At 43.7% G+C, this 15866-nt stretch overlaps 2 protein-coding genes across 5 annotated transcripts in view; one reads left to right on the plus strand and one right to left on the minus strand.

Moving 5' to 3' along the window:
* Positions 1 to 6053, minus strand: part of PRCP (prolylcarboxypeptidase) — a 74111-nt gene extending 68058 nt beyond the window's left edge. Inside the window, exons 1-2 of one of the 3 annotated variants that reach the window (XM_079787321.1) lie at positions 5975 to 6053; positions 4692 to 4871 (exon numbers count right to left, since the gene is read on the minus strand). In XM_079787321.1, coding sequence (XP_079643447.1) covers positions 4692 to 4856 — 165 coding nt within the window. In that variant the 5' untranslated portion in view covers positions 4857 to 4871; positions 5975 to 6053. Of the gene's footprint in view, positions 1 to 4691; positions 4872 to 5778; positions 5851 to 5939 lie in introns of those variants that run through there. The other 2 variants (XM_079787320.1, XM_079787319.1) reach the window with 2 other exon arrangements.
* Positions 6054 to 6125: 72 nt separating this feature from the next.
* The window catches only part of DDIAS (DNA damage induced apoptosis suppressor), a 28880-nt gene continuing 19139 nt past the window's right edge, over positions 6126 to 15866 (plus strand). The window contains exons 1-3 of one of the 2 annotated variants that reach the window (XM_079787285.1): positions 6126 to 6200; positions 6310 to 6577; positions 11252 to 11346. In XM_079787285.1, coding sequence (XP_079643411.1) covers positions 11327 to 11346 — 20 coding nt within the window. In that variant the 5' untranslated portion in view covers positions 6126 to 6200; positions 6310 to 6577; positions 11252 to 11326. The remainder of the gene's footprint in view (positions 6201 to 6309; positions 6578 to 11251; positions 11347 to 15866) is intronic. The other variant, XM_079787286.1, reaches the window with a different exon arrangement.

Here is a 15866-nt window from a genome sequence, read left to right on the forward strand (position 1 = left end):
TGGCCAATGAATTGTGAAAAGAAGTGACATGTGTCATTTTCATGCTGGAGCATTTATATACTGGCACAAGTTCTTCCAGGTTCTTTTTCCACTGCTACAATGATTATGAGAGCATATATTGAGAGGAAGTTTCTATCAGTCCCTCAGCCTCCAAAAAAATATAATGAGCAGAACCCTCTGCTCATCCCAATGAAAATACAGTATGAATCAAATTTTTGTTGGGGTAAGTCATAAAAATTTTGGAATTTTGTTACAGGAATATAACCTAGCCTATTCTAACTTATGCAATAACCGAGGCAATGGTATTTATTTTAGAACTAGATATTTGTGGGAGTTTATTTTCAAAAAAACAAAACTATACAGTTTAGCAATTTATCGTGAACATGTAAATTAATCTCTCTATATGATAGCTCTCACCTACAAAATAGGGCAATATTATCTACAGCATAGAGCAGGTATAGGAATTAAATAAGTGAATGTCTATTAAGTATTTAGCAGAATACTTAGGACATATAAAGCTTTCAATAAATGGTAGCAGATTGTTATTATTAATGCATTAGATATTTATGTACTGCATATTTTATTTTACTCTTCCACCTCTTACTCCTTATTCATTTTAATTTATAGCCATTTTTTTCCATTCAAAAAAATCTTTATTAAGAATTACTATGTAGAGGGCACTATGCAAAACATTAGGAATGAAGACAAGTAAGGTAAGACATATCATCAGTGATTCTTCTTACCTACAATTCTTCTTTCTTCTCCAATTCACTCATAATCAAGCAAACTTTAAAATCATAAACATAAATACATGTTCTGAGTTATAAATAGTGTCATTGGCAGAGTTCATTTAAAAAAAAACACAACCAAACACTTAACATGATATGAGTCTGGATTTTATTCAATATTGAGATGGAAAATTTTATTTAGGTCTGATTTACCAAAGGCAATCAATAATAGGGCAAAAAATAGACTTGTACCCACATCACTACTGCTCCTAATACAGTGCCCTATAGACAAGAGGCCCACAATGAACAGAATTACAAGCATCAGAGATCAGCCAATCCAATCCTCTTTCCTTACATGTTAGTATAGTGAGATCTAGAGTTAAGCAACTTACCCAAGCTCATAACATGAGCTGATACCAGAACCCAAACTTTGAAAATGGTTTAAGTGCCTAAAGCACAAAGTCCCTATAATATGCTGACAGAAAGATATAAACATAACAATGCAAAACCTAAAATTAATTTTTACTGAAAGTGCATTTTAAGGTTAACTGGTAAAATATTCAAAACTCAGATATCAGAAAGACAGTGTAAGTGAGAAAGTACCTGCAAAAACTTAAAAGGATACATTATCATATTTTCTACCCTATAATTTACCAAATTCAAAATAACATAGAAAAAAATAGTTTCATATGCCTTTCTTTATGTATCAGTCTTGTGAAAAAGAAAATTATTTTAAGCAAGGAAACAAGTCAATTTCCATGCCTTATTTACAAGTATACTAAGTTATAACCCCCTGGTATGTACTATATTTGTAACAGAAAAGAATTCACACAGATTTTCATATTTTTCAGAGTAACTATTTTAGATCATGAAAAGGGATGACTTAAATATTTTATTCTGAGTGGAGAGGGAGTAAGTTAAAGCCATGTATGTTAAGAAACTACAAGATAGAACCTGGCTGGGTAGCTCAGTTGGTTAGAGCATTGTCCCAATATGCCAAGGTTGTGGGTTTGATCCTGGTCAGGGCACATACGAGAATCAACCAATGAATGCATAAATAAGTGGAACAACAAAACTCTCTCTCTCTCTCAAAACAAAAAAACAAAACAAAACAAAAAACTATGAGATAAAATATTTACCATTCATTGAGTGCTTATTAAATGATATAAACTGTGCTAAATAAGTACTTTACACATACCAGCTCATTTCACAACAAATGGGTAGAATGGGTAATATAATTATCTCTATTTTGCTGATTATAAAAATGGAAGCTCAGAGTAATTTGTCTAAAGTTACTAAGGTAGTGGTAAAAACAGAATTCATTCTCAAACCCATATGGTATTCAAGTTCTATCAAATCCTGACCCTCCATAATTTAGATCAAGGTCAATTCATAATTTCTAAGGGGTGGACTACATGATTTCTATGACCCTTTCTGACAATGATTCTGTGAGCAAAAACAGAAATCAGTTCAGAATTCACATAATATCTGTGACACTATACTCTAGGTCAGTGTATAGTATAGAATAGAATCGCGAGCCACATGCGGTTCTTTGGCCCCTTGCTTGTGGCTCTTCCACAAAATACCACGGCCTGGGCAAGTCTATTTTGAAGAAGTGGCGTTAGAAGAAGTTTAAGTTTAAAAAATTTGGCTCTCAAAAGAAATTTCAATCATTGTACTGTTGATATTTGGCTCTGTTGACTAATGAATTTGCCAACCACTGCTCTAGGTCTAAGGAGAAGGCCATCAATAGATAAACCAATAATAAGACAAGAAGGGGTGTGGGGGGGGGAATAAGAAGACAAGAGCAATAGGCTCTTCCAAGGGGCCTGACATAGATACATTTTACTAACCATCTCTGCCACTGTGACAAGAGTAGGAAAGGGGAACTATAATAGAAATTGAAAGGAGAACTGTATCAAGCCCACTGTTATGGCCTCACAGCAGACAAGGAGGAAGCTGTGGAGAGGCCTACAAGAGTCAGTGGCCATGAGCTCAATGCTAGGCTAAGTTGCAGCGTTCTAACATAAATACTGGTCAGTAGTTAAATAGGAACAGTTGAATATAGATGACTAACCACTAGTTTCTAGAAGAGGCTTTTCCACAACTGGCATGCATTTGGATCAATCTGAAATGTGTAATACTATGGAGAGTGTACTTTTAGGACAGGATGGGTAAGGAGCCAGCACTACTCTATTAAGTTCCTTAAGTTCCTACCATGTTCCAGGCACTGTGCATAAGCTTTCATGTGTTAAGTCTCACAACAACCTTGGTAGATGTGATGGTTAATTTTACATGTCAACTTGGCTGGGCCACAGTGTCAAACATTATTCTGGATGTTTCTATGAAGGTGTTTTTGGTTGGAATTAACATTTCAATCAGAGAAGCAGATTTTTTAGTAAAGCAGATTTACCCTTCATGATATAGGGGGACTCATCCAATCATGTAAAAGCCTAAATATCACAAAAGACTGACCTGTCCTGAGCAAGAAGGAAGTCTGCAAGCATACTTCCTTTGGACTCAAACTGCACGTCTTCCTTGGCTCTCCCGGCAAATGGTGGACTTACCAAACCTCCACAATCACATGAGCCATTTGCTTAAAATAATCAATCTCTCTTTGTGGAGAGTCTCTCTCTCTCTCTCTCTCTCTCTCTCTCTCTCTCTCTCTCTCTCTCTCTCCCTCTCTCCCTCTCTCCCTCTCTCCCTCTCTCCCTCTCTCTCTCAGATCTGTTTCTCTAGAGAACCCTGATTAATAGATACTGCTCTTTATGTCACCACTCATGAAAATGACAGCCTAATAGAACCCATTCTCCCTTTTTTTAAAAAAAATATATTTTTTTAATTGATTTCAGAGAATGGAAATGGAGAGATAGAAACGTCAATGATGTGAGAATCATTGATCAGCTGCCTTCTGCACAACCCCTACTTGGGATCCAGCCACAACCCAGGCACATGCCCTGACCAGGAATCTAACAGTGACCTCCTGGTTCACAGGTCATAGCTCAACCACTCTCTTTCCCCACAATATCACACAATAAAATGCCCTCAGGACTCACATTCCAGTCTGAGGGGCTATCGTGGGAGGTAGAGGGTAGCGAGAAGCAGGAAAACCTTGTAACCACAAGCCACACATCCCAAGGAGTCTTTTACAACACATGTACCCAAGAGCCTTGATGTGCCCTATTCTGATGAACTATTCTCTGTCTGCTCTCCTGATTCAGTTATTTTGAATAAAAGAAATGAAATAGCCCTCCTAGATCAACAATCAAAGACTTTGTGAAAGAAGAGGCAGGGACTACATATATGTTCAGTCTTACGGAGAATGGGTAAGATTAAAAACTCTTAATAAAAGGACTACAAAATCAACTTTGAGCTGAGCATACCATGACAAGCTGGCGTTTTAGGTTAAATATTAGAGACTAGAGGCCCTATGCACGAAACTCCCTAGCAGCCCTGGCTTCCTCCGGAAAGTCGTCAGGACAGTGGTCCGGAAGGATGTCCAGAGGTCGTTCTGCTGTTCGGTTTAATTAGCATATTAGATCTTTATTGTATAGGATCATCGAATAAGACACTGGAAATTTATATTTAAGGACAACTTTGTGATAAAGGATGACTGCTACAGCGGAGGAGGGAGCAGAGTTGGCATTAAATAAGTTGGATTTGGCGGGATTCAAGGGACTTTGAATTAGAGCATCCTCAGAGCGCAGGACTCGAAGTGACTGTCGTGGTCAATTACAGAAGAGTATGGAGCCAGGGCTGAGAGCAAATTATTGGTAAAGGGAGGAGAGATTTTAAACAGAACCGGGCTTAGGGCCACCCTCTAGAAAACGTGATCCGGAGATCGGACAAGTCATAGGCATTGGGGGCCCGAAATTCCGGGTGGGCTCCGGTGCCTGGGGTCCCGTCGGTTGGGCGGGAGACCGCGAAGCCCCGGTCCTTTCATAGCCCCTTACCCAGCCTTACCTTCTGTTCAATGTAGTGAATCGAGTACTTCGTGACTACAGAGGGGCGTGACGTGAAGCTGGTGGACAAGTGCAGGTTGCTGAGGGCCTTTAGTGCTGGCGGCACGGGGATGGCGAGCCCGGGCATCAGGAAAGCCAGGAGTAGAAGCAGGACGAGGCGCCCCATGGCTCAGGCTGGCGGCTGCAGTGCGGGTGGGAGGTAGACCAGCAGATGCGCGTAGCCAGAGCGGAGCCCAGCCCGCAGCTCCGCCCGCCACCAATCGGCTCCACCCCCGGGAAACCCAAGGTCGCCCGGCCCATCTGCAACCCGTCCTAATCCCAGATCACCCGGGTCACACCGCCCCCGCCCCAAGGGCGCCACACATTTTATTTCCCTCTCCACTTTAGAGTCCACCCTCCTTTCGGTGACACTGCAAATCTGCTCTCATCATCCCAGGACCCCAAACTACCTGACCGCGGACTCCCATCCTTACCTATATCGACCCCCTTCCGCCTGGTCACCCTATATTCTCGCCTTATCGTCACCTCCAATCCCTACCCTGTCCGTCTTACTTCCATTGCCCCACCGCTTGCCCTCCCTAAATCCAATATAACCGGTAATAAATAGCTACCGTGACAATTTACGGGTCGTTCACTGTATGTCACTATGTCAACTGGGCAGAATGTAGCACACACATCATCTCCTCTAACTCAACTACCACGGAAATCTTTCCGTGTGTAAGACTGTAGTTCCCATTTATACCAACAGGTTCAGGCAGGTGCGGGGCTTGCACTGGGTCCCTCGGAAGTGGAGCACGGCGGCCCAGACCGCTCCGCCTGGCTCCCCGACTCCACCTCCAGTTAAGTCTAACCACCTCCTGCGGGGCCCGATCCGTGGGTCCACCCAACCCTCCGCGCAGCCCACACCGCCCATCCCTTCAGGGAGGTCGCCGGAGGCCCACCTAGCCCCCCGAATCCCGCTGGGTCCTGCTCCCTTCTTCCGTTTGCGCCCCTCTCCCGCCTCCCGCTGCCACTCGTTTCTGTCCCCATCCTCGGGCTGTGCCATCCCCTCGGGCGGAGACCCCTTCGGACTTCGCGGCTGCACCAACCCCTTCTTCACCCAGCGTTCACCCTCCGGCAGTCACCACGCCGAAGCCCCGTCCGAGGGGCGGCTCCACCCCTTCTCCCTCCCCCCTCCCCACCCCTCCCCACGGCATCCCCGGGCCCAGCGGGCTCCGCGCCGCGCCCACGCCCACTTTGCAGGCAGTACCACTGCTCCGCCAGCCGGGGAAAAACTCGTCCAACCTGCCTCTACTCCCAGTTTGACGAAAATGGTCGTTCCCAAACGTTCACAGCATATCCTGGTTAATCTCCACCCTTGGCGGCGCCGTACTCTGATTGGCTCTCAGGAACCACGGCCGAAGCGTCACTTCCGGCGGAAGGGGAGCGCGGGAGGTTCGATTGGAGTCGGCTCTGCCTGCCGTCGGGAGTGTTGCCCGGGCAGGCTCCGCGTCCGGGTCCTCGGCCTCCGGTGAGTGGCTGCGGGGAGAGGTTCTCGGGGAGGGCGAGACCCCAAAACTCCTAACGAACCCCCTTAACATTATGAATGAGACCCAGAGCATTCTTTGTTGTTTTTCCAGGAGTTGTTAGCCACTTCTTGAAAAGGGCGGTCATTTTCATTTTAGACCGTGCTCTTGCCATCGCTGGGCCGGCGTTTATTGAGCATTTACTCGCTGTGCTATCGAGCTAGACACGGATGAGCATCTGGAACTGGAAATCCAGAAAGGACAATGGGACACTGCAGCGTTGGAGGTGCTCGGAGATCGTACACAGCTGGCTGCTGCGCCGGAAGTAATACGTGCTGCAAAGGGGTCTTCTCCAAACTGCTGTGATGGCCCAGAGGGAAAAGTGAGTAACTGAGAGGTGGGCTCAAACCAGAAACGTGCAAGTTTCCTAGATTCCTTCCTGTCGCTCACATGTAGCCCGTCCCTATGACAGGAGCCTCCCAGCTGGTTCTCCTTCTTTCAGTCTTGTTTCCTTCCAAGCCAGGCTCCACATTGCCAGGCTGGTAAAGCTCTGATCTGGCTCCGGCACTCCCCATTTAAAACCTTTAAGCCGCTCCGATCTTCCCTCAGATGTAACTCTAAACTCCTTAACATGGTTCACCGGGCCCTTCTTGTCGGGCCTTTGCCCACCTCTCCTGCTTTGTTTTTCACCACTCTAGCCCTAGGTTCCAGCCATACAGAATGTCTTTTTGAGTTCTTCAAATGCACCATCTCCCTCACCTCCAGTTAGTTACTCATTCTGCTGATAATTTTTAAGTGATTCTCTCCTCTGTGCCAAGAACTGCGAGGTACTGGGATTACAGTGGTTAACAAGATAGATTCCTGCCCTAATAGAACTTAAACGTTCTATGGATGGACTTTAGAGGAATAAGAAGGTAGCCTATCTGAATCAGGTTGGTCTGGGAAGGCCTCTGAGAAGTTGACATTTAAATTGAGGCCTATGAGATGAGAATAATCTAGGCATTGAACTGGAAAGGAAGAACATTCCAGAGTGAATAGATTGTACAACAGCCCTGAGGCCAAAAAGAGTCTGGCATCTTCGTGTTCAAGAACCTAAGAAAAGACCAATGTTGCTGGAATATATTCAGAAAGAACAGTTGCATGAGATGAGTCTGGAGAGATTGGCAGGGATCAGACCACTTAGTTAGGATATTAATGGAGCAACTTAAGCAGGAGATAATGGTTGTTTACATTAAGGTGGTGGCAGCTTAAGGTGGGTTTGGGCAGGGGGAAGGGAGAAGTGAATGATGGTTTTTAGATAAGGAAATAGACTCAAGCATTTACCTACGGGTGTATTGTGCTACTTGAGGCAAGCTGAGGAATGAAAGATGACTCCTAGGTATCTGGCCAGAGTTACTGATGGAGAGTAGTGCCGTTTACTGAAATGGAGAAAATTACAAGAGGTTTGAGAGGAAACCAAGAATTCAGGTATTTTACCTATTAAAACTTGAGATGTCTATGAGACATCCAAATACTGTTGGCTCTCAGATGAGCAGTAGAGATATGGAAGTCTGGAGCTTGCAAATATTGTGTGGACCTTTGTGTCACTTCATTGGCAATTATACATTGCCTTAGCCAATGGATTATAAATTCCTTGAACACAAGTCTGTTTTTTCTGTCTGTAACCCTGTTCCCTTCCCTATCCCTAGAATAGTACTTTACCTATTGTGGACGAAAAGGGACCACATACTAACCTGACTGCGTGGAAGCCTTGCAAACTCAGAGACCTAAAGTAACTACAAAGGATAGTCTGAAATTAAAACTTTTAAAATTAAAGAGCAATTTATGGTGGATACTCATATCCTAGGCTGGTATCTTCCCTGACAAAGGTCAGTCTTTACCTTAACTGAGCCTACTGTCTTATTGCATCTACGGTAACATATAATTGGAATGTCAAAGTAATTTTCCTTTTTCTGGACCCCTCAAAGCACAGGCACCACTCTGTGGAGACCACAAATCTTCTCATTATTATTGAATTAATTGTTGACTGTTACTATCCTGCACTCGCCTAAGTAAAAGGAGTATGTGTCTATCATTTTACTTTTTATCCAATCCCAGAGGTTTCCCCGATTTGCTTTCTCCCACATCTCTAATCTATCACCAGTGGATTTCATGTAACCCACTTACATCTCCTCTTTGATTGTAATGTATAAAACAAGGTGCAAAACTGCCATTCTCTGGAGCATTGTCTCAATCCATTGAGATTCTGCTTCCCAACAATTGTCAACACTTTGGCTCAAATAAACTCAGAAAAATTCTTCTGAGAAAAACAGGTTTGAATGTTTCTTATGTTAACACTATCATAAATGCAGTGGACAAACTGTGTGTTGTACTCACTTAAGGTTTTCCTGAATAATGTTTCAAAATATTATTCACCAATATTTCTCTAGACAAAGGAAGTTTTGTCTCTTTGTTTTTTGTTTATTTAATTTTCCATCTCCTGCTGGCCTCTCTCGTCCCTTTCTAGAGTTTTCATATGAGGTTAGTAAATAATTTCTCAGGAACATCTTATGACTGCCTTTAGAAAAATTAGACCAACTTTGTGCCCTTGAAGGAAACCATTAGATAACACCTTAATTCCTATTTGTATTCCATGGTTAAGTGTTTATTCCATAAAACACTCTTATGTGATTTCTTCTCTCTGATCATTTTTTAAAATAGTTGTAAGTATTATTTGTGAAGTTATCAGATCCCCTACTGTCTCAGGTATGACCCCAGTCCACCATCATAGGACCCAGAGCTGATGTGCTTGACCTCCCAACTCTTTCAGAAAATGACCTAATTTCCACACTCACCGGACCCAGAGGTGATGTGACATGATCCCCAAGTCTCAGGGACAGACCTTTCCTCACACTCACAGGATACAGAGCTCATGTGACAGGACACATAACTTTTACACTCAGAGGACCAAGAGCTATAGTGACTGGACTCTCCACTGTCATGTATGACCCTCTCCACACTTATAGAACTCAGGGCTAATGTCACAAGATCCCCCACCCTTTCAGGTTGGGCTCCTCCCCAAACTCACAGGATCCAGAGATGATGTCAGAGGACCCCATACTCTCAGGTAGCTCCACATTCCACACTAAATAGACCCAGGGCTGATGTGTAAGGATCCCCCAACTCTTTCATGAGGGAACTCACCCCACACTCACAGGACTCAGAGCTGACATGACAGAACTCCCTACTCAGGTAGGACCCCTCCCAACATTCAGAGAATCCAGAGCTGATGTGGCAGGACCTCCCTGCTCTCAGAGTGGAAGAGCTCAGGTGCACACTGCCGGGAAGTACTCTTCCCTGCTGTCATCTAGTGTACTTCTTGGGACTAGATGCTTATTCACTAATCATCTGCTCTTATCATTTTGCAAGGACCCTATGAATTCCTCAAAGCACCTTATATCATCCCTACCTCAGAATGTCTCATATGCCCATAATAGTAGGTCCCAAAGGGATGTGGCAGGACCCACTTCTCTCTCAGGTGGGGCTCCTTCCCATAGTAACAGGATCCAAAGCTCATGTGACAGGATCCACTATTCTCTCAGGTGGGACTTTTACCAAACTAACAAGACCAAGAGCTGGTTTGACAGGAACCACTATTGTCTCAGAGAGGGAGCTCTGTCCAGTCACAGGACCCAGAACTGAGCTCATGTTACAGGAATTTAAATAATTTTCCCAACATGAATATGACCCAGAGCTGATGTGAGTGGACCCTCTACTCTCAGAGTGGGTCCCCTTTCAACACTGATGCATACTGCCAGCTAGTGTGCATCTTTGGAATAACATCTGAGTTGAGGCCGCCAGTAAATATTCTCTTTTTGCTGCCATCTAGTGTACATCTTGGGAATAGCACCTTTTACTAAGCCTCTTACCATTTTGCAAGGGCACTTTGAAGGCGCCTTACATCATCCCTAGCTCAGAATGTCTTATATACCTGAGTTTCCTTTCTATCTCTGATCCTCTTCTGCATTTCGAATCTCTGACTCTCTCATGTATGTGAGGTTTTCATACATATGTATGTCTTAAATTTGGTTATTTTCTGTTGCTAATTTGTCTATATATATTTGATTAGATCAGGAAATAGAACCTTGAGGTTAGAGGGAAGTTTGTTCTTTTCCCACATAAGCAAATAATCAGACACTTAATATAGTAGGTAAATTTTGGGAGTACATCAACGTCAATTTAAACTAAGTTATTCTCAGGACTGAGTGATTGTATCAGTGAAATATGGAACAATCTAGTAATTTAGCTTGTGGATGTAAAACTTTTATTTAAAGTCTCAAAGGTGGGGATGAAAAGGACCAAAGTTTTGCACTTGGCGTGTTGATTTTAAGCTGGTTGTTAAGAAACAAAAGACTGAGAAAGAACCTATAGTTCTCATCTCATTTTTTCCTAAGATATTTAGTTAGAAAAATCTGGTTTAGGAAGAAAATATTAGCATAATCACTTTAGCTTTAGAAATTCAGACTCAAAGCAGGAGTTTGTTGACCTCCTTACCTCTCCCGCCCCATGTGCTATTGCCTTGTGGGTTGCCTTAAAAAAAAGTATGCTGCCATGTATGTTGCACTTTTTTAAAATTACCTGCTTATAGCCCATTTCACCTAAAGTTTAAGTCCCTGTTCCCCCATTTCCAAAATGTCCTGTATACCCAATATTACCTCATTGTTTTTGCTATTCATTTGTATGCAAATTCCTCTTCACATGTATTAAACTTTGAATTGCTTGTTAATCTAAGTATGCTAATTTGATTATTAGCCCAGTTGTTAGAACTTACAAGTGTGAGGAAAAAAATTTTTTTAATATATTTTTTATTGATTTCAGAGAGGAAGGGACAGGGAGAGAGAGGTAGAAACATCAATGAATTCCTTCTGCACACCCCACACTGGGGATCAAGCCCGCAACCTGGGCATGTGCCCTTGACTGTAATCGAGCCCCGGACCCTTCAGTCTGCAGGCCGATGCTCTATCCACTGAACAAAATCAGCTAGGGCAGGAAAATATTTTTTTTTTTAAATCCACAGTACTGATGAACCAGTCATATGAAATTAATGGCAGGGACACTGCTAACTTCTGGAAATTGCTGCACCTGAAGGATCATGAACATCTGCCAGCAAAGGTAAGCATTATTTTTGTTCACGCCTTCCTGGTCTATTTCTGCAGCATTTGGTAGAATTTAGAAGTGCTTTGAGTTATTTTCCTCTCTTCTGCATTTGTGTAGCTAGCTGCATCGACTTAGAGAGTCATGAGATTTCTTTATTGAGTCATAAGTCTGTTTACATCATGAGGATCTGGTTCAGCCTCTGCATCTGGCAGCAACTGGGGTCCATTGTCCGTCTCCAACTCTGGAGTCTGGCTATAGGGTCTTGGTTATGGATCTGGGTTCCATCCCCAGGGTCTGTGGTCTGGTGTCAAATCTATTTAGCTATGTGTCTGGGGTCTGGGATCTTTGGGTGTGGTTTTATATCCTGGGTTCATAGGTTAAAAGACAAGGAGAAACCTGGAGGCAAATTTTCTCTCCTGGCTCCAGCCATGATGTGAAGGGCCAAGGGTGTCTTGAGATTAACTGGCCAGGAGAGTCCTTAAGCTGAATTCTGCATCTTGGCTCTAGCCAGGTTGTCCAGGGTAAAAGGGCAAGACCTGGAGGCAAATACCGTATTTTCTGGCATGTAAGACAACTTTTTAACCCAGGAAAACCTTCTATACGCCCAGTTGTCTTATATGCCGGAAAATATGGTAATTCATCCTGATGCCAGCCCAGCATGTGATGGGCAGAAGAGTGCCTGGGGAAACAGGTGAGGAGAGACCTGGAGCTGATGGGGTTTTTTCCGGCTCCACCAAGTATGTGATGGACAGAGGGTGTCCTGACGTCAAGGTTGAGAAGGGACCTGGAGTCAAATTCTTCATCTCAGATTTAGCCTAGCCTGTGATGGACAGTAGGCCAGGCTGCTTGGGGAAAAGGATGACAAGAGACCTAAATGCAGTTGCTCCATCCACTTCCAGCCAGCCTGTGTGTGAGAGGTAGTGGAGGTGCCTGGGGTAAGGAGCAAGGTGAGACTTAGAGGCAATTTCTCCATCCGTCTGAGGATCAGAGGGGATGCCATTGGTAAGGGGTGCACTCAGCTGGCTAGAGTTCTATAAACACTTTCTCCACTCTGTTTTCCACTTGAGCATTTTTTCTGGACCAGTTTCCCCTGGAACATGTCCTCCAGGCCCAATTTAAGTGAGCACTTCACGTGGGACCATCTTTTGTGAGCACATCTTATGGACCAGTTCCCTAAGGACATGTTCTTTGGCCCAAATTTAAGTGAGAACTTCCAGTGCGGCCATATTTTGTGAGCACAGCTTCCAGGCTGGTCTCCTGGGGACACGTCCTCCAGGCCCAAATTGAGCACTTCCTGTGGGACTGCTTTTTGTGAGCACTGCTTCTGGACCAGATTTGGGAGTGCACTACTTCCCGTCCCAGTTTACCTGAGTGCAGAGCAAGAGGAACAGGTGAGTCATCCTGCCGCCACTTGAGGACATTTTGTTGCTTCTGTTCTGAGAGAACTTGCTTTTCCTTAGTATCTGTCCCAGGAGGTGCTACCCTGCGAGGAAAAGGTGAGGGGATATCTCCTATGCAAGGACTGCTCAGGGGGCTGGGGCGGTCTTCAGAGGGCCTAGCAAACTTTTCTGGAAGGGCTTGGTGTGGGAAATTGCTGTGTGTGTGTGTTGTGGGGGGCGGGGGGCGGAAAAGGGGGAATTGTTTGTTTTCAGTTAATTTTTGGTGGCTTCACAGCAGCGTGTGAGGTCAGGCCTGGTCCTCTGAGGGTCATAGACCTGGATGTAAATTCGCTATTCTAGGTGTAGCCAGTGTTTGAGGAGCAGAGGGGTCCCTGGATGAGGGGTGCAATTCAGCCAGCTGGTGTGCTGTGCAGTGCACACTTTGTCCTGGCTGGTTTCTCCTGAGCATTTCCTCCAGATCAGTTTCGGGGCACAGGTCCTCATTGCCCAGTTTAAGTGAGCGATTATGAGCACTTCTTCCTGAAGGGTTTCCTGGGGCCTTTTTTTCTTTTTTGGCCCACTTAAATAAGCACTTTCTGTGGGACCACTTTTCGGGAACCAGGAATCGGGGTACTGGTTCCTGACCCCGTGTATGTGAGCATTCAAAAGCAGAGTGAGAACTGTCATGCCGCCCTTTCAGGACGTGTGCGCATCTGTTCTCGGAAACTGGATTCACCTTAATAGGCGCTGGGCTTTGGGGAGACGGTGAGGCCGCACCTGTGCTCCACGTATGTACATGGGTACTGCCTCCCTTCTCCCAGGAGACTCTGCCAGGGGAGGAGACTGTGAGCTGAAGCGTCCTTTGTGTGAGGACCGCCAAGGGGCGGGGCCGGGAGCTGTCTCTCCTTTGAGCACCTAGCTGGAAGGGTTTGTTGATTTAATTATCCAAAGCTGTAATGTTGCCCCACATTCCCAATAAAGGGTGAGAACCAAAGTCCCCAAAAAATAAGTAAAAGCTGCTTGCTGTTTCTGTTGCTGATTGTGGCATGATCAAGCTACTTTTGACCAGGATGTTACTGGTTTGAGAAGTTCGTCATAAGGACTCTTTGGTTATAGAAAGCAAAGAAGTATTCACACATTGTCATGAGCATAAGGAGTGAGAAGCAAAATTTATTTTTTGGCTCTGAGAATCTAAGGTTTGCTTATTTATTTATTTAATCCTCACCTAGAGATAGGTTTATTGATTTTAGAGAAAGAGGAAGGGGGAGAGAGAGAAACATCGATCAGTTGCCTCTTCTATCACTCTTAGCCCGGATGGAACCTGAAATCTAGATATGTGCCCCCACCAGGAATCAAACCCGCAAACTTTTTGGTGTATGGAAGGATGCTCCAACCACCTGAGCCACCCAGCCAGGGAAAAGGTTAAATTCTGTTTGGAGGTGAAGTTCCAGATATTTACCAGTTACTCATTTAGTTGAATCATCAGGTTTTTTCAGGAAGGTTTCTAGATAGAAAAGTGGACAAAGATTATTTCTCTTTGAAGACTAAAATTACTCAGCATTCTGGCCAACTGGCCAAAAAGGAAAACAAAAGCCTCCCCTCCCCCAAATGATTTTCACAATAGGAAGGGGTGAGCTTTCTGGACTCAACATAAAACCCACATTGTTGCAGGGAGGTGAAGAGTATGTGGCTGATGCTGATACCCTCTCCTAAGCAGTCACACTGACACCATAGAGCCCAAACCAAAAGCCATTTAAAGTGGTAGTAGGAGAGAAGGGGACTATTAGTAATTAATTGGGAAAGAGGCATAAATTGGGATTGTCCTGGCCAGACTGGAGTACAAACCCTAGAAATGTGGGGCAGATTGGTGTCCCCTATTGCTATAGCACTTCCTGTGTACCAGTGTGTAGACTTCTGATTTCAGAGCAATGCCCTACAGTAGCAAAAGTCCTGAGTATCATGACCCTTTAATGTGTGGGGAATCCAAAGTGCTATTTGAACTTGAGTAAGCCCTTGTGATAAACTGGAACTTATTCCTGGCCCCAGGGTGAAAAATATGTGTCTTAGCCCTGGCCGGTATGGCTCGGTTGTCCTGTACACCAAAAGGTCACTGGTTGGATTCCTGGATGGGGCACATACCCAGGTTGCAGGTTTGGTCCCCAATGGGGGAGGGTAAAGGAGGCAACCCATCGATGTTTCTCTCATATCTCTGTTTCTCTTTCTCTCCCTCTTACTTACCCTCTCTACAATCAATAAAAATAAATAATTATGTGTCTTCTAATGAGTAGTTAAGAGCCATAGGGCCATTTTATTAACATAAAACAGGATTTAACTGCTACAAATATGGATATATCAGTGTTGGAATTAATGATTGACCATGTGAAAAAAGGGTTACATTAATGATATAATACATATGATAATGCAATTAATTAATAACTTCATTTCTTCCTAAGGTATGCACTGGTTTTCTGGTAATTAATTTTTTCAAAATAATCTGAAGCCTTTTCAGTTTCACATGTGGGCCAGATGAGTTGGTGCCCTGTTAAGTTTTACATTTTTCCTGACAGTCCAGGGAGATAAGAAACTTCAAAGCTATGTGACCATAAATTAATATTATATACTGGGCATGCATTAAAATGTGGAAGGAAGACATTTCTAAATGCAGTGTTTATTATTTTAAGTCTTTTTGTTAATGATATTGTAGAAAATTCAGGCATGTGAACATATTTGGCAGTTTAAATAGAAGATAAACAAAATGACAAATTACCAGTATAATTAAAAATAAAGCCATAAACAATAGAGGAGATTTAAGACAATTAGGCTTACTTAAGTTTAGTTGTCATTCCTTTCTTGCTCAAAATCAGAAAAAAATACCAAATTTCAGCATTTTAGGAAGAGGAAAAAGCTTTTTCTTTTATCAAAATTCATCAGACCCGAGACTGGCCAAGTTGCTCAGTTGGTTAGAGTGCATCCCCATCCATCAAGATTGTGGGTTCTCTCCATTCAGGACACATACAAGAATCAACCAATGAATGCATAAATAAGTGGAACAACAAATTGATGTTCCTCTCTCTCCCTTCTTCTCTCTCTCAAATCAATAAGTAAAAGTCATCAGACCTGGGAGTTGGTGGAGAGGGTCAAAAGCTACAGACCAGC

The sequence above is a fragment of the Cnephaeus nilssonii genome (assembly GCF_951640355.1).
Source record: "Cnephaeus nilssonii genome assembly, chromosome: 13".
Lineage (NCBI taxonomy): Eukaryota > Metazoa > Chordata > Mammalia > Chiroptera > Vespertilionidae > Cnephaeus > Cnephaeus nilssonii.